The 19649-nt window shown below is 40.0% G+C and overlaps 1 protein-coding gene across 1 annotated transcript; it reads right to left on the reverse strand.

The window, feature by feature from the left end:
* Positions 1-308: 308 nt before the first annotated feature.
* Positions 309-15662, reverse strand: ppm1j (protein phosphatase, Mg2+/Mn2+ dependent, 1J). Its single transcript, XM_041034669.1, has 10 exons — positions 15110-15662; positions 8843-8957; positions 7565-7894; positions 6991-7103; positions 6562-6646; positions 5969-6087; positions 5686-5749; positions 5195-5302; positions 3248-3399; positions 309-1795 (listed from the first exon to the last, which is right to left on the reverse strand). The coding sequence occupies exons 1-10, from the start codon at positions 15370-15372 to the stop codon at positions 1648-1650; spliced, it is 1497 nt and encodes a 498-aa protein (XP_040890603.1). The 5' UTR covers positions 15373-15662; the 3' UTR covers positions 309-1647.
* Between the last annotated feature and the right edge of the window lie 3987 nt (positions 15663-19649).

Below are 19649 nucleotides of genomic sequence, written 5' to 3' on the forward strand. Positions count from 1 at the left end.
TCTCCAATAAGATCACTTATAACTGTGACAGGAATGTTCCATAAGCTGGACCACAGCAGGAGAAATGATTATTCCCTGATCAGTGTGAGGTGTGTGTGTATAAAGCTGTTTCTTCTTTCAGGTCAGATCAGCATGAGAAAAAATCTGCTCTTCTTAGGGGTCTAAACCTTCCTCTTAGTCAAACAGAGTAAATGTCAGTAACAGACTCAGTGAACTATTGTGACTCATTACGTTCATTTCCTTTTGAGAAATACGTGGGTCTGAGAGTCCGTGACACAACAGCGTAAATAAAACATATTCCAAACAAATGGGAAAAATCAGATTTATTTCTAAGCTGGTACATATTATCCCTCTACCTCACACTTTGATAGCTCACATTCTAGGACACACCATCATCCTAAACAAGTATGGATATAAACATAAAAATAAAACTTCTGATACTGCTTACAACCAAAGTTGTCTTCAAAAATATATGGATAATCTAAATAAGAACATGACTTAATAAAAATGGTACAAAAGAGGTATATGGTACGTTTAATGGCATACAATGTTCTTCGCCACTTCTACAATGATCAAATTTAGTGCATCTGAAGAAAAAAATCTCTTAAATTCACCTCACCTCTTAGTAAGGCATATGTGTGAAGTTTATCACATCTTACTATACCAACACATTTATGGAGAACAATTTACTTTCTTTTCTGAGGGCTAAACAAAGAAAATGTGTAATAAAATCAAACAAATCATCCAAATGTTGCTTTGTGTGTGTTTTTTAATGAACAGTATATCCCTCTGTTCTCCTCATTGTAATGACCAAAAATAAAACAAATCATCTATGAGCACATTCAATAAAAAGGTATCACAAATCAACAGGCTACCACAGAGCAAGTGCAACAGTCTTCAAGTGCCTAAAGTGTCGTCATTCATTCATCATCACTGAAACAGGGGAAACACAGCAACGTGGACTCAGCAGATTCTGTTTGGGTCCAGTGCGGTAAAGGTCCATTCCACTGTTTTTATGCCCTCCATGCTTCTTTAATGTACAGACATAAATCAGATGATTTTTTTTTTTGTTTTATCGTTTATGTATTTATTTTAAGAGATTTCCATCCTTCTGCTAAGCATCATCTCTTTGGTTTCCTCACATTCTCTACTGCAATCCCCTTTACAAATTATGATTGTAAAACTGCGGGAGGCTTTTTTGTTTGTTAAGTTTAAAAAAAAAAAAAAGAGAGTCACATTTATGTCATGACATGAAAATGAACAATCTGTTCAAAGGTCTGAGGAACGGCCCAACCTTGAACATAAACAGGAAAGAAAAATACTACAAGGGTTTAATTTTCACTGGCAATCATCACAAACAACAGGTCTGGGAAACAGATTGTGACTTCTCTAAAAATTTCACTGAAAATCTTTTGTTACATGACCAAAACCAAAAGAGATGGGATCCTGGGTGAGGCTGAATGACACAGCTGGGACAGGGTCTGATCTAGTGGTTTATGAAGGTGCTGCTCAGACCCAAGTCCTCCCTATGACAAAGGTGTTTTTATCTCCCGCTGCCCCATCGGTCCAGGGTTAAGGGAGCTTGGAGGGACTGCGGGAAGGACCCTAAAGAGTCAGCTCTGTCATAGCGGTCACTACAGCTCCTCGTCATGTCTCTGACTCATGCCCTGCCAGCGGGATGACAAACACAGTTATGTCATCACCTGAGCCCAGTTTATCATTGGGTAGCCTCCAGCCACGCTCTTTCAGCACTCCTCGAGATCTCATCAGCAGGTCCTGGGCTGCCAGCGTATACCTGTGTAACACACAAAAACAGTCATTACAGCAGTGAGATACACTGTCATTTAAGACAAGCACACGCATCTGAACTTCATAAGAGGTGCCAATTAGACCCTGTTTCATTCAAGGGTCACAAGCCAAAAAGATATTTTTGTGTTTTATAAGCTTGTCATATATTTTCTCTTATAAAATCTCAATATGAAAAGAAACAAATCAAGCGATCAAATGATTGTAGTGGCATAAAAAGTACAATATTTTCCTTTGAAATATAGTGAAGTAGAAATATAAAGTTGTCACAATCTGCTTCCCAGTTCCCCTCAGCCCCTGTCTCTGGCCCTTGCTCATTACCCCCTAGGCTATGTTGTCCCCTTCATTTCCCCAGATCTGCCATTCTTCAGCCACCCACCAGCTCCCCCCAAACTTTTTTCCTGTCTCATCCACCTGCTTCCCTGTTTCACATTTGCAGTCATCTGTGTTTCCCTCTCTGCTCACACACCTATGCCCAATTACCTCAGCTCCCCAGTCTGTATTTAAAGCTGCCTTTGTTACCAGTTCCTGGTCACTTCATCTGCTTTTGTTCTCCAGCGTTTTCCTTCGTGACTGCTGGTAAAAGTTTTGTTACCAGCTGCATGTTTGTTCATCTGTTTACGCCTATTATTGTTGTGTAAGCCAATTATTTCACATTAAAAGTGGCTTCACTACATCAACCTGACTTGTGATTCTGTTTTTGGGTCCTGCCCTGCCACTGTGGTTATCAGCATACTGTGACAAAAGTGTATATGTAGTACATGTTCTCAGATGCTTTTTGTCATTGTTGAGGGTAGAAAATAGCTAAGTGTAACACTTTAAGCACTATATAACCATTTAATAAATGGCTTATAACAAACAATGTGGTTTCAAGTAGACCTGAGGTCTTTTAAAGAGTTTATTGATGTATTTGCAAACATCTTTAACTCCTCCCGTGAAGCATCCATGACTGGATTCTGGTATAGAAACCAATAATGAACAACATATAAAATAATGCATCATAAAATTAGACTTTATGTATTAGATTCCATTAGATTGTACAGGTGTACCTAATAAAGTGTCCACTTGTCTTCATAGGTGAAATTATAGCTGCTAGAAAAACTGTACATTACTATACACTTGAAAATGTTCTCTTATCTGCTTACGGCTACATAATAATGTATGATTAAAAAAATACATGTTTAATTCATTCTTATAGATGGTTATACTAATATAAATATATATAAATATACTAAAACTATAAGAAGAATTTTGCTGGATACCTAAAGTTTTGTCAGCACCTAGTGGACAAACTGAGTACAACAGTACACCACTGACATTACAGTGGGTTTATGAAACAGCAGCTCTCATTTCATTTTCACAAACATGCTCACACAGCACATGACAGAGTATAAGCGAGAACAAAAGCCTAATGTAAAGGATTATTTGGCAGACTGCATACCTCATGGGATCAGAGGGGTCACAGCAGGATAAGTAGGCTGACACAGCATCTGCCACTTCCCTGTCCGTTGTTACGTCCCACAGTCCATCTGTACCCATAACCAAGACGTCGTCTGGGCCGTGTTTGTTCTCATCCAGGTTATAAACTTTCACCTGTGATTGACAGACATATTTTTGATATTTGATTCATCACCCTGTTATGATTTTTCAAACCATTTTGCATTAAAAAGGCAGTCATCATTTTCTGTTGAGTGTTTATTAGTGCTGGAGGATTAGCAAATGTATACTGGCATGCAAGGGACATAACCTCCACTTGCTGTAGTAAAGCTGCTCATGTTCACTGACATTTTTTTGACATTAAACTGAACCACCAAATGACTGACAAGAAGCTTGATAAAGCCAGATAAGCTACGTTTACGAAATAAAGGCTTGATGCTGTGATCCCTGTGATGCTGAGCTTGAGCAGGAAATGCAAAATAAAATGTAACAAGAGAGGTAGAAGGTATTTTAAACTCTAAAATACAAAAATTAGAAGCACACAGCACCACAGACCTTCTATAACTTGGATTCAAGTCAGGGGACATACTTGGTCAGGTCATATTTTTTTCTGTTTTTCTATTTTACTCTTCAAGCCTCCTGAGACTGGGACTCATCTTTTCATTCAGTATTTGTGTATCCTCCTACACTTTTTGTGCTCATGCAGCGCCATATCAGCACACTCCCACCTACATGTTTCACAGTCAGCACTGTGGTAGTCGTGGCCAGGTCCACGCAAAACCTGCTCAACCCCATCTGAGCCACGCAAATTTATTTGGGTTTCATCTGACCAAAGAATGTGCTGCCAATATTCATCAGGCTTATCTTCATGATTTTTGGCAAAATTTAATCTTGTTTTGCAAGCAATGGCTTTCTTCTTGGACACCGTCGGTAGAGGAAGATTCCATGTAGCAACCTTTGCACTGTCTGATCACCCACTGAAACACCAGTTTCCACAGATAATCCAAGTCAGAAGCACTTACCAGTCTGTTTTTCAATGCAAGGCTGGGTAAACGGCAAATTGTGAGTGGTGTCATTTTTCAAAGATGGCCACTGCACTGTCTGTTATTGTTAGTATGGCTCTTCCTCTACCTCCTAACCGCTGCTGCAGCTGTCTGGGCTTGTGTTCAGTAGCCTGTTGATACTCTTTTATTCTCTCCTATCTTTGAAGTCTCACAGTATGGTTTCTTACTTGTTCAGGTACTTTGTTACCTTGTGGAGCCATGTTGCATTAGACATAACCCAGGCCAAAACTGAAAAAGCTGCGGTATTCATGGGTTATTATTATGGGTTATATCATTAGCATTGTTCATGCAGTTAGTGTTATTTGGAAATCACATTTGTCATTGTTTTAGTTGCAGGTTGTACTTTGGGGTCTGTATTTCCAATGTAGTCTATCACTAAAATTTTAATGATATTGTACAAAGATGTACTCAGTTTTGTTCTACACTGTAAACGCAGGAAATATCATCATGGAATTTGGTGGGAAGAATTCATGATGCTTTTCATCACACCTCCCATTAAAAATAAACTTCACACTCAGCAGCAGTGCTGGAGACTGTGTGACATGAAGGCCAATCATTTCCACATCTTCTGTGAAAGGATTAACGTATTTTAGGAGAATATACCGTATGTTTAAGAACCATTTTAGGTTATGAGATCCTTCCTGACAGCAAGATATACAGTATGCCTGCAAAAACACGATACCTAAAAATAAGCATACAGCGAAGCCTCTTTGTCATCAAAAATGACTAGATATATGGAAAAACTGACATTTACCCACAGGAAGGAAGAAATGGACCACCTTCACTGCAAACAATAAGGACACTAAGACACTAAGGTGGCTAAAGTGCCAATGCTGATGTGACTTCTCAAAAGACACCCAGAGCTGCTTCTCACTCCTGAAACCCACCTCAGGAACACATGAGAGGAAGGGCTTGATGTAAATGTTGGAGTTGTACACCTTCAGGTCATGATCTCCCAACCCGCGAGTCACTCCGATTGTCGCCATGACACGAGCCTGCGGGTACAGACACACATTGCACATTGACGCAGATGCACAAATTCAGTGGAGACACACGCACAAACACCGCAATGTAGGTCATTGTTCCGGGATGTGCTTCAGTTCTAGGTTCTCTAAGACATAAATGAAAACATTCAGCAGGTCTCATTTCCACCCACACACACACACACACACTACAGAACGTAGCAAACAACTTGAAGATGTAAAAATGCTTTGCAATTGACATTTCAATGAAATCAATCTGCATAAGAAACAAAATTAAATAGACAACATGACCCCACACTTTATTATACAGTTTATTTGTTAGACTATGTGTACTTATCATTTAGAAAACGTCACAATAGACTACGATAGAGTACAATATATCAGGAGTTTCATACCTTTTTTCCTTCACCATATATCAAGGGGAATTTCAGATCATCTTCAACGATTGTCTTATAAGCCCTACAACAAAACAACAAACAGATCTCAAGTTACTGAATCCAGACATGAATAGTTACTGGTTTTCTTTTTTTCTATGTCATTGTAACCTCAATATTTACCTAAATGTATATTTGATTAATCAAAAAAAGACAACCAACAGTTCTGAACAATTACAGAATTCTCAGTCCAGAATGAAGTGTCCATGAAAAGTATTTAACGGTTAAAGGTTCCCAGGTTTACCAGCCAGTCATGGTGTGGTCTCTGTAGAGCATCTTTTTGCCCAGCTCACTGTGCTGGATCCTACGAGGGAACTCAATGTGAGTGAACTCATTACCCAGAAGCTCTGGCCTCAGGAAGCCCTGGAGTGACACACACAAAAAAATGGGGCAGGTCACATCAAACTACCGTATAAAAAGCTTTACTTAAGCCTAAATGTCTGTCACAACTCAGTAGAATTTCTAAGACAAGAAAGGCTCTAAGATTGCATGTGTTACAGAGGGCCTGTGGTGCTGTGTGCTATATACTGTAGGCACAAAACAGCTCCCTGTTTTAGCAGCAAACATAATCCACCCACTCTGTGACTCAGAACTACAACCGGCTGCTAAAACAGGCAACTGATGAACGTCAGTTTATTTCAATGTGATGCAGGGTTTCCTTCCTGTTATACAGGTTGCTTACTTATCATCTTCAGCTCAACTTTATTATCAGTAGAAGTTCACTCAACCTTTCCATCTTGATAAGCACGCACAAGATCGAAAACAATCTCCTGTGCTGTTAATCTGTATGTCTGTTGGTAAAAATACAATTTATCTGACATAAAAGATAAAGAATACCAGATACTGTAGACGCTGCCTCTCTGACTCAGGTGTGAATTCATTAGTCATGGGAATAACTTCATTATTTCGTATGATTATGGCCCTGCAGAGAGAAAGAGGGATGGGGACACAGGAGTGAGATGACAAAACCACAATTTCCTTATTATTTTATTTTACACAAACAGCTCATAAAAGTAAGTTGGTCCGTAAGAGTGTTGGTAGAAGTGGGTTACATGATGCTGCAGTGTGCAAAATGAACCCCAGGGGGCACAAGAAGATCCTTTGTGGGAAAAGATTTTCCACGAGTACAGTGTGCAGTGAGGAGGTAAAGAGAATTTGATTTGCTGTCTTTATAAAACCCCATTTTTATGTTAAATGTTCAGGCAGTTTTAATAAATTTCTGGGTAATACATCTTATGGTCTTCCCTGTTTTGCTGTTTGACTCACCTGCTATCTCCAGCATTGGCTACATAGAGTTTCCCCATTAAATGAATGGCAGCTAAGGCACAACACCCACCAGAGATGGCATAGGACGATTTTTCCTTTTCAATGAGGTCATCCTGAAACAAAGTGAGAAAAATCTAAGTAAAAGCAAAAGGCCACAAAATCCCTTCACTTCTCTTCTCACTGAAGAGCTCATTATTTTCGCCATGCATATTCATATTTAAAACAAAAAAGCAGTTCTCCTGGAGAAGAACAAGGACGCTTTGAAGAATATATAACCTATGGGACATTAATCGTATAATCTAGGCCAGAAAGTGAGGTTGCATCAGAGATATCTTTTCTAACTGAGACCAAGCAGATTTGCCTTGGGTTAATCCTCAGGTTTGGACATCTATTCACAATAACATCCACACAAAAAAGCTGTGACAGAAGGTTGCGTCACAGCTGTCAAAGTTGTGTCTTCCTAACTTTGCCTCGATCTAAGAGGCAAAATTAGGTTCACTGAGCTTGAAATATGCAAATTAGTGTTGCCTTGTTTTCTAACATGCTTTGTTAGTCATCATCATCATCTGCTCACCATCTGTTTGAAGGCAGTCTCTATGACTCCCATCACCAGACTCTCCAAACTGACAACCTTCTCCATGTGAAAGCGTATGGAGGAGTCGTTGACAGCATCGGGGTCCTCCGGTTCCTGTGCAGCTCCTTTCTTCGTCTCCACCTGGTACGGGCTGCCGTTCTTGGCCAAGCAGATAGGAGGCGCACTGGTGGGATTCTCCAGCAGGTGGAAGATTTCTCCCAGACGGTCTCTGATGAGGCGGTGAAGAAGTTTGGAGGCCATGATCGCGGCTCCAGAACCTGCATGTCCATCGAACACTCCCCAGAAGTGCAGAGGAATTCCTGTGCCTTCCTACACAGTTATACAGACATAAGAATGTATTAAATAAAGGAAGCAGTTGTAGTAAAATATAAAATAACTGAACAATAATAATGGCTATGGGTGTGGCTTAAAAATCTCCCCATGAGATTACAACTCTGAGCAGAAGGCACAGATTTGTGAGGGTTTACAGGCTCTGGGACTGCAGCTGGTAGAATTTTTAATGCTAAGCAATATGTTTCTTCCATTTCCGGTCTTACTAAATCGCAGCTGCAGTAAATCTAGATTATAATATTATGGGAAAGCTGGCAAAATAGACAAATCTTATTGTGAACTTTACTTACATGGTATAAAACAATTCTAAAACAATATAGAACAACAGTGTTTCAGTACTAGAACAGTACACACACACACACACACAAAAACATAAAGATTACTACCATAAAAATGTGATATCTATCCTGACAGGAACTACATGTGATGAAAAGACCAACAGGAAAAATGTCCTATTTCTATTCTGATGCAGTGGAACAGGGAGAGGCGTTCCCACCTTTTGTGTTTGCAGGCATGTTTACAAGCTGAGTTGGCCTGACTGACTAACAGATGAACAGGCGCAAGACATCTGCTTACCCCTCTGATGCTAGACTCGAGTGGGGGAGGGGTACAGCAAGGGATGATGTAATTCGTTTATACCAAATGGAGGGCAGGTGTGTGTGTGTGTGTGTGTACATGTTTTTCAGGGGTAGTAGGTCTAAAACAGTTATACTGACCTGAAGAGTAAATGTATTTAGAAAGATTACAAAACTATAATTTTGGCCTGTGGTCTTTGGACCCACTCATGGTTCAAGTGTGTGTAAACTGACGCTGGATTAAAAAACATCGTCTCTGGTCATTTAGTGGTGTTGTCAGCCTTCAACTAGACATTTCATCTCTCATTCCCTGACTCCTGTGTTGATGTACGAGAGTCAGCCCTTCGCTCACCCCACTGTCCTCCAACAGAGTGGAGTTTCTGTGTTTGCCGCTCGGCTTCTTCACAAACACTTTCTCACAAGTGGCCTGGTCCTCATTCAGCATGCTCTTCCCCGCATTGATCACCCTGATGGAAAAAGAAGCGAGGAAGAAAGGTGAGCCTGGAGTCAGATGATTTATTGTGTTTGCTCTCATCCCTCTAACCACATGAAAACATAACAGCAGCCAGAAAGATGGAGCGAGAGCAGAACAGTGAGGTAAAAAGTGGGGCAGGATGCAGTCGTGTCCCAGAGGGAACTTGCAGGCAGAATTAAGTGTTTTTATTATGAGCTGATGCCTGTGGAGGATAATGGCTTTAGAGTAATGCACTGTTTCATACTCCAGCAGCATCATCCATCCTTGTATATGCTGCAGCAGAGTTCACTGGAGGCACCAGTGAAGAGCAGTGATGCAAGGATTGGTGAAGCTGGGAGAAAATGTGCTTTGCAGGTTTGTGAACGTAAAAGAGTAAAATTAGTGAAAAAAAAAACATAATCTAGTTACACAGTGAAATCTGTAAGTAGGTTGCACAGTTTAGTTTGACCATGCCAGCATTTTTGCATGTTCTGGTTTGATAATTCACATTTATTTCATCTTGTTGTCAAACACTTTCAAGTGCATAGTGTGAAGTTTTTGTTACGATCTGAGGCAGTCACTGGTTTCCATTCCATATTCACTTAGAAAATCAATAAGGAGATTCTTGAAACTTGGTGGAGTTGTAATGTAATCCATCGTGGATTAAAGTGATGGGTTATTTGACTGTATGCTTACATGGTGCAGACTTTTCAGATCATTCTGCATATTAAACCTCCATTAATTGATTTTTTTTGCCACTTGGGAGCACAGTAAAAGCTCAACACAACAATGATGTAATATCACCTTTAAAGTGTTGCTTATTTACACAGCCAACACATGCAAAGTACTATTAGCATTCATTTGGAGTTGCTTTGCTCTGTTTTGCTCTCCACCAACCCCTGAGGGAAATATCGGGCTCTTAGTCGCAAAATGCGCAACTATGTTCACTTACTAGATGCTAACTCTGCCGCTCCTTTGGTGCTGGGTGAGTAGCATACAGTGAGTTTATTAAAGTTTTTCCACTGAAAGTAGCTTCCTGGTGCAGCTGGAAATGAGATTTATCAGAGCGGAAGTCTGTAAAACCAAAACAACGAGCTGAAATGTGGGGAGAGATAATTATCTATGGGTTCGTCACTAGAAGCAACACCTGTCACATCACGTGTTAATATAAAAATACTGATTACTGCAGCTTTAACTGCATTACCATGCAATTAAAATCTCTTAATACCAAATTTAATTACCCACTGCTCATCTATGCCTGCCTTTAACACTAGGGAAAAAAAGCATATACAAAATATAAAACACAGCATGTTTTGCAAAAACAGGTAGCAAAGAATATGCACTTTGTGGTAAATGGACTACAACACACAAAAATCTATTGGCACGGTGCTTTAAGCTGCCACAAGACAGAATTGAACATGCTGCAGTTTGGACCTCATGCTGCATATTACATAACATTTTCAGTCTCAATTATAGATAAATGCCACATTAGTTGGATAATACGTCATAATACCTATTGCAGAATTCCAGTAATTCAAGTATTGTCATTAAGATACCCTCAGAAACTTCTGCATAGGAGGGATTAGTAATTTATCAGTTACTGCTGGGATCATCAGAGGAAGGGGGAAAAAACCATAAGAGACCAAAAATGAAAGGGAACCTGGTAGTGCAAGGGATAGAGGACAAACTGTACCGTCAAACATCAAACAAAGGAGATGAGAGAAAACCAGGGTATAAATCTCATCAAAATAAGACCTTTGACCTCTCACAATCATAACAGAAAATGGTTGCTGGCCGTCCAGCAGCTTTGATATCAGAGAACACTGAATGTGAGGCACAAAATGCAATCACCGCCCAAATCTGGATTATAAAAAAAACCCCTTTCACTTGATAATCAGTTGAAAGCAGTGGACAGGCACCACAGTGTCCTGCACTGCTCTCTCTGCATTAGGACTAATGACAGGGAAGAATTTAAAGTTGCCTGATTGTTGTCTACTTTCTGCCAAAGACAGGACATTTTCAGATATCTGGAGGAAGGGCTGGAGAGAAAAAACTCTTCATCTCTATTGGAATATGATCACAGCAAATCCACAATGTTCTGCCAGCCCATTTTTTTGGCTGAGGCCTGCTTATTGCTTGGTTTACTGTAGCTTCACTCTGACTTAACTAAGTGCTTGGTCCTTTTGTTGAGGTCATATGCTGTCTATAAAGGCTGACTGCTGGCAGAAAACTGCACTGAAGCTATGAGGTTTATGTAAAGGCTGGCAACAAACACAGAGTATATGCTTTTTGTTTTTCTGTTTTTGGGCGAATCTGTGCTGTGAGCCATAGGAGGCCTACAGACTGTTTGTCTAGCTGGAAAAAAAAACAGTTAAAATAGCAAATTGAAAGTACTATCTTATAATGTTACTCTTCTCAAGATGATTTCACATTGTTTTTTCAAATTAACATATTTTACAATAGTAACAATCATGAGAAATGAGAACCTAAAATGAAACTAACTAGAAACCTTAAATCATTTTTGCACTTGATTTGAGGAGAGACTACTTTGAGTTTGAAAGTAAATGTCCTCTTCCTACATTTTTGCAGTGTAATAATGTTTCACCAATCCCACAGTAAAGAATCAGCAATTATTGTGTTTTCTGAAAGCAGTCACATGTGCTCAATGAGCTATAATTGAACATAATGTCGGCTGTGTGGGAGGATGTGATTCTAAACCAGGAGCTCTAGCCTTCCTTTAACTTGACCCAACACTCTCACATATCTGCGTTTTGGTCATATGTTTCCACAGCTTGTGACTGAGAAACACACTGGTCATGTTTGTTAAAAAAGTATTTCTCTATTTCAACCCTGCTACAGTTTATTATGCAAGGATAGTTCAAAAGCAGAAGTTGAGAGTTACAGTAAATTCTTTAATTTCAGCGGCTGGACCTTTTAACGTCATAAATTTAATAGAAATGTCTGTCTGTGGAAGTTTGGTGTTGTTTAACATCTCTTAGAAAAAAAAATTGACAACCACTCTACATACAGCTGTTGTTCACATAAATGTTGCAATCCACTTCATGTCTCATCATATCCTCCTACTGAGGAAAGGCCGTTTTAGTGATGTGAAAACAGCTTTGTGGTTCAGTCAGAGTGTCACAGTGAAAGAAAACACCTCTGAAGTAGTCCTTTCAGATTTGGAGTTGCTGATAGTTTATGCAAATGTTTCTTGCTTAGGTTGCTTGTGGCCTAACTACTGGTCAATATAGAGCTTCAAATAAAACTATGTACTATGTAGTCTGGCTGGTTCTGGGTGTGTATCTTATCTCTCTGCTCATATACACACTATGCACTATAAACACATTTCAGAGTATAACAGTGGGCTGTTTGAGAAGAGTTTTCCAATACTTTTAAATATGAAAAAGATAAATCCATGGTTATTGCTGAATGAAACTACCTCAAGCTGAAAGTTGGAAGATAGACAAACACTGCAGGGCCAGTACATAAAGTCTTCTGTAGTCTAAAAGTAAAGTCTTCATGTGTAGTATGAGGAATTAATCCAGTCATACTCTGAATTCCTTTTCAGGGAGAGGAAGTTGCTTGTCATGGTGCATGGTACATGGTACATGGTGCAATGCAGAAATGAAAACCGACAGGCGAGACCTGACAAAGACAACGTCACTCTCATTGTGTTCAGTAGAATTAATCTCACCTGTACTGAACGTTCATTGCAAAGCACAATAGAAACTGTTCCAAATCTCATGAGATTTTATGTGATTTTAACTTTTGATTTAATGTAAACAACAGTGTCATGTATCCCTATTTTTCCAGTATGAAATTATTTTAAACAGTTAAAAAGTCATCCATCTATTTTCCCTACTTGTTAATTGACTTCAGGATCATGGAGGGCTTTGAAAGCTTCTCTTTATTTACTGTTACGCTCTCCTAACATCTGTTTATTCCTGTATTATTAATGACAGCCATGGAGTGATTATATCATACAACAATGTATTATGTATGATGCTACAGATTGCGTATACACAGCAATATTATTCAGGCTTGTCATCAAGCTTATTGTGGCTTGAAACAAGAATGGTTGTCCAGGAAAACATTTCTAAAAATGATCCTGGGTGCAGGACTACTCATTTCTGAGGCTTTACTTCCTTGCACACTATGTTACGATTATGGAAGGACCTGGACGTGTGCCTCCATATCAAATGGTATTAAACAGGCATTTGACACAAGCACTCATCAGCTAGCTCATCATAAGCACATTCACATGTTTATGCTGACACAATGTTATACAGCACCATCATTTAGACTCATTACCTGGAGTATCCCATAGCAACATGGTGGTAAAACTACAGACCGATCTTAGGCTCACACTTCAAATTCCCTTTGAAATCAGACCTCATGTATGTATGTATACGTTTGTAGAACAAAAAACTGCTCTCATCAGTGTGATGCCGAGCCAAGACAACCCAACAACAACCATGAATCCTCATTACCACAAGAATGACACACAGGACACTAATTAAGTGATATCAAACTGGAGAAGTTGCACAGAGTCTGGATGTAAGCCACCAGGGCGGCCATCCGCCCGCTCTGTTTGGCTATCATTGTGCCAGACAATAGGGATGGAGCTGATAGATGCTCCAGTAGATTAACCTCACACTGTGGAGGTCGTAATTTCAGCCAGATTGGTTCAAAATCATTTATTATCCATGTTTTGAACAGTCTACACACATCACAGTTGATTTACCAGCTTTTGAGAGCTCTGAATGGCCGTATCAGAGCCACATCAGCCATGTAAGTGAATTAATAACTGACCAGTCCCAAATAAACACTGCCATACATTCACTCGCGTGTACCTTTACAACCCGATTGCAGCAATAATTTGGGATCAATGAGTGTTTTCAGCAACATTTACTTGGGAGTTTTGAATTCACAGGGCACTTGCATTAAATGAGATAACACCGATGGGTGCGGACTATTTGTATTTTTACACTCTCTGTAGTAGATAAGCACGAACAGCTGATGCATGAACAGGTCAGCTGATTATGGTGTCTTGTAAACTGCACCGCTAATGCTGTGATTATAGTTTTGTTCAGTGACTTACATCTAAAGTGATTTGCTGCAGAATGCAGATGACAGCACTGATGATGGTGCACATTCCCACACAATAACCTCCCTTTTTGCATTACAGCATCCTCACTTGACCTCTCTCATTCACTCTTCTGAGACGGCTGTCGTCACAAATCTCCCCCCTGCCCCCTTGAGACTCTCTGCATGAGTCAGCCTGTTTTTCTGTCTCCATCCAGGGTCCTGGAGGACAGGCAGGAGGGGTATAGCCCACATACTGTAGGACTGAAGCTATTCAGCCCTGCCTAACTCCCCCCTGTGGGAGAGTGGAATGTCTGAAAGTGTTTTTCCTCAGCGGAAATCGCCTGAACAGCACATTCTGGCCAATGGTGTGAATGAAAGGGTGCTGCATTGTTTCTACCTGTGAGTAGCCTATTGCAGGTGTACTGGAGTATGAAAGCACCTGCAGTAAATCCAAGGACAGGAGGAGAGTGGAGTTCTGCACTGCACACAATTGTGAATGGCCAGTGCTTCATGTGGCCACTAAACCATTTTTATGAGACAAAGATGAAATCACCAAAAGTGCTAAAATCAAACACAGGAGCAGAGGCTCTTTGAGTGTGCAGGAAAAAGGAGAAATAACAAGCTGGGCACAAAGAGAAAGAAACTGAAGCAGCACTGAGGTTTTTTTTAACTGTGAAAAACGCCACCAATGTATGAAGACACAGAAAGGCCAGTTAGAAACGGTGAGACTTGTTAAGAGGTAGACATTTCCTGCTTTCACTTCTGTATGGCCTTGCATTTCTAGTATTACTCTTTGATCTTTGAACAAAAATGTCATAGAGTCATGACAGGACGCGTTTTGTCTAATTACAGCGCAGACACTGTTCCAAATTTACATCATTTACAGCAGCTCAGGGGAGGAACACTGTACTACAATAAGAAAAGGCCATATTGGCCATCATCTGGCTGCTGCAGTGCGCTCGGAGCCGCTGAAGCTGCAGAAACACAGGCCCGACACTCATCAGGACAATGACAAAATCATAATGTTTGGTCATGTGCATGATTTTTTTTTACAGTGAACGTCTTTGTCCCACTCACTCTGCGTATCCCGTCCCCCAGGGAAGCCTGCTGCCTCTCTTTAACGTGAGCACCGGCCGCGATGCGTGCTCCGTGGAGTACTGCAGGAGCTCCGGGGTGAGGTCCAAGAAATCCGGCCGACCGTAGGGGAAGCGCGGCGGCAGGCTGTCCGGTCCGCAGGTCTGGCCCCCACCTGAGTGATGGTTGTGGTGGTGGTGGTGTCCGTGCGGCATCATCCCTCCCACCAGAGTGGACATCGCGTTCTTAACTTTGCTGATCATCATCGGCAACGACACTCGGCCAAAAGATCGGGGACGGAAAATAAAGCGCGATGCGAGATAACGTTAGAGAAACTAAAACAACAACAACACACAGCCAGTGACGGGGATCATTTCAGGAAGCGATTTTTTTCCTCCTTGGCCCCATGTGACAGCTTTCAGACACGATGTTTTCCTCATGCAAACAGAATAAAACCTCCGCTGGCTGCGTATAGGCTGTAATCCGGCAGGAGGCTATATCTCATCTCCAGAAGGCAGGGCTTCGCTGGGATGTGCAGCCAATAAAAAATATCATACACGTCCAGAAATCTAAGACAAACCCAAAATCTTAACAGCTACGAGATATATTTAGACGCTGCTTTAGTCACGAGGATTGACAGACCTTGATGTGATGGTTTGCCAATAAATTTAGGAAGGAACATGAAATGTGGATTCATGACCATTCACACAGTCAATCATAGGGTAGAACACAGGACATTCAATATTTGATTAACACTACGACACAGTAAATACCAACGCATTTCATACATTTAACTACTATTCACTTAACAGAATGTTAATAAATTACTTACTAATGCTTGCATCCATTGGTTTTTTTTTGGTGGGGGGGTACAAGGTTATAAAAACAAACGTTGGAAACAAATGTTAGTAAATTTGCAATTAAACGGTAAATTATGTTGGGTTAATAAGGATGCCTTTTCTCCTCCAACAGTCCATCAAGTTTTAAATCATAAATCTTTCCAATACTCATGCTCTGCAGCACCTCTCAACAAAGTCAGAAGTCAAAAGCTCCACTGGAGCGGTCGGTGTCAGTCTAGAGGTGAATAATTGCCTGTCCAAGAATCTTTTCACAACCTGGCAATCTAAAAGGAGTGCTTGGTAAGGGGTAGAAATGATCTACCTTTTTAAAGGTACCTTAATAGAGAGTGGTACTGAATAATAACACATCATATCTCTGACAGATGGTTTTTGGTTTCGGGAAGATTTGAGTATGACATCAGGAACTAACGCATGTTTGACAACATTTTATCTTATTTACACATTCACTGTACAGCTTTAACCGAGCTTCAGTAATATACTGACTCATTACTTGCTCTGCAGTTGCATGTGCATCTCATTCTACCATAGTGGTTTCCTGTTGGTGGAAAATACCTGGTAACAATATTTCACTATGTTCCCATCGTCAAAACACTCTAGCACTTCACACTTAATCAGGGCACAAAGGGGTTGGAGTTTGGCGTTGAGTCAAGAGTCCTTGTTTTGGTGCAGTTTTCAAGCAGCAGTAATGGTGCACGAAGGGTGGCCTGTGACTGTGTTACATAATAATTTTTTATATGAGGTCACAGTCCATCTCTCAGCTCACACTGCTCATTGGATAGCAACAAGGACTGAGACTGATATGTGATTTAAATGATTGTTGTTGCTCTTAAAAGTCATTGTCACCAGGTAAACAAAACAACATTTGGCCCATTCTCAGTTCCTGCTTATCCCAGCAGTGAGTACTAAAGACATCAACTGTGCTTTTTTATATGGTATTGTTTTTTAGCGACCTTTGTTTTGAAAGGCACAGCATCCAAAGTTTGTTCTTCATCATCCTGTCTGACAGTAGGTCTACACATCAAATGCACTAATACTCAGTTTTAATTCATTTGTTTTCTGAGCTGTGTTCTTGGAAGAAGTAAAAGTGAAAGCAGAACCAGCTGACATGACAGACCACAGTGCTTGGGTGGTTGTTTGCTGTGTTTTTGTTTACTTATTTATTTATTTTTGACATTGTGTTTATTGCAGTTGTGCAACGTCACTGAGTATGTTTACTCAAGTAGGCCTACTGTACTTCAGTACTCCAATACATTTCACAGACAAATATTGTACTTATTTTTACTCAGTTATATTTGTTTGACAGCTACAGTAGTGGAAGGTAACAGATATTTTACTTTACTGGAATGTTTCCATTTCACTTCCACTCTACTCCAATACATTTCACAGTGGAACATTGTACTTTTGACTTCACTACATTATTGGATAGCAACAGTTACTTATTACATGACAGATTAAGATTTTGCATAAATAATTTACATTGGGACACAAACCATCCAGTGGTGTGTAAAACAGGGAATGAATTACATCAGTAAAATGCAGCTTACACATTAATCCATCTGTGAAAATTGTCCAAAAAATAATATTGAACATACTTTAACATTGACACTTGACATATATATGCCTTGTGATACTTTTACTTGGGTGAAATACTGAATTCAGGACTGTGACTTTTTTCACTGTGAGGTTTTGGAACTTTTACTTTACTCCACTGATGTTACATGCAAAATAAATAAAATATGATTGATGGTAATTTGCATAATTTCTAGATAATTTTTTCTCTCGCTGTATCACAATGAAACAAACTTCTGAGTCCTCAAAAAGTGTTTAATGCAGTGAGGAGGTTGTGTGAACTGTTTTCATGACAGAGAAACGTTTGTACCTGCGTCTGTTTCCCAGTAGATGGCGCCAAATCACTACTGGACACAATTTAAAAAAGCAGTGGGGCTGGGATGTTGTGGAGAGGCTCAAATAAACTGTTGATGTCTTAAAAAGATGTGTCTGACTTAAATGTTATAACTGTTTCATATCACTATACAGCTCAGCAGGAAGCACACATATCTGTATGTTAACTTGTTTTCTCCCCTTCCATTTGTTTGTGACTTTTTTTTTTAATTTTACTTTGCTAGAGCAGCTGTTTTATTGCTAACTGTCTACAACATCACATGCTGGCAAGTGATAAAAAGGAAATGAAATGATTTCCTTTGCCTCAAAGGATGGATTTATTTTAAACTTTTATTTCCTCTCCCAAAGATGAAGTACTCTCAGCATCCAGAAGCAGTGGATGAAGATTTAATCTCTCCCCTGATGAATGACCCACTACTTCTCTGTCAGAGGCTGCTGAGGCAGACTGCTCTGAATTCTTGGGAAACAGTGAACCGATGGGAGAATTTGTTTCTATTATTTCTCTCTCCCTCTCTCTCTGTCTGTCTGTCTCTCTCCCTCTCTGTGGAGCGGTGAGAAGGTAGATGCTGGTCCCAGTGTAGAAGATCTCTGGTGAGTGTCATCAGGTTCATCTGATATTCACATCGTCAGAAGAGGAAACAAGAGAAAAGAAAAACAATATGTCTGGAGATCACATTTCATTGTGTGACAATGCACAATGAATGCACAGTAGTCAGATCTGCACAGCAAAAATGTTCATTTCAACAAGTTTTTCAAATTTTATCTGGAATCAGCCACAAATGAAGGAGCCCTCAAACTCATGACTGGGGTTCAGTCTTTCTATTTTATATTTTAAAATGATATGATTCATTTTTAAAGAAAGCAGGATGTATAGAATTTCAGTCACTGCAATTTAAACACTACTTATTAAACAAGTGGTTCCCAGCCTTTTTGCCGTATGACCCCTTACAAGAAAAACCTGTGTCTGGTTGAGGCTTCATAATTTACATTTCAAATGTGTTCTCAGATGTAAAATATTCCCATATTTTACAAAAAAAGATTTGGGAAAACTCCAAAAATGAATACTAATTTATGCAGCAGATCTTGGTCTTTTGAACCCCATCAAACATAAGACAACATCTGTGTGACTTTTACTTTTATTATCATGTTTGTACTTACATGGATGATACGGTCACCTGTCTTGGTTCTGTCTGCCTTCTTGACCTCCTCCCGCATCATATTGATGACGACGCCCTTTCAGTGGCCAGTTATGGCGATGATGTAGCCTCCCAGCAGTCCAAAGAACAAGTTTAACTTTTGTCTGTTTGATGGGTGCTTCTCATGGTTCTCTCTAGTCACAACTAGAGATGTAACAATCTGACCTTAAATTGAGTCACTCGTAGTGATGAACCCACACAGAATGATCACCTAGCTCTGCAGTGCCTCTCAGCTCTGTGGAGCTTTGTAGCCCACAAATGTTTCAATTGTTTGTAGCTGCAGAATCTATCTGTTTTCAGTGGGAAAGCTCTGATAAACACATTCTATGCACCAAACAGTCAACAGACAAATATCAGAATCAGAGATTAGCAGAGGTGGCAAATTTAGCAGCCATGGGGCCAGATATTTCCCTCAGGAGTTAGTGTAGACCAAAAACAGAGCTAAAAGGAGAAGGAATATTGGACTTCCATTTGCAAAGTGGCCCAAAACACAACAAATTCAAGTGAATATGTCGTCTTTGTAAGTAGTTAACCATTTGCTAAGGTGTTAATTTGTCAGTGTTGAGTTCACACCTTGTTTCTGTT

The sequence above is a fragment of the Toxotes jaculatrix genome, chromosome 3 (genome assembly GCF_017976425.1).
Source record: "Toxotes jaculatrix isolate fToxJac2 chromosome 3, fToxJac2.pri, whole genome shotgun sequence".
NCBI classification, from domain to species: Eukaryota; Metazoa; Chordata; class Actinopteri; family Toxotidae; genus Toxotes; species Toxotes jaculatrix.

Bases quoted from the DNA above. Each gene is read 5' to 3' on its own strand.
- ppm1j (XM_041034669.1), bottom strand. From the start codon at position 15,372: ATGATGATCAGCAAAGTTAAGAACGCGATGTCCACTCTGGTGGGAGGG. The intron at 7,104-7,564 runs GTGAGCAGATGA...ACTTTGTTTCAG, and splicing joins AGACTGCCTTCAAACAGATG to GATGACCTCATTGAAAAGGA. The intron at 6,647-6,990 runs GTGAGTCAAACA...TTCTCTCTGCAG, and splicing joins GCCAATGCTGGAGATAGCAG to GGCCATAATCATACGAAATA.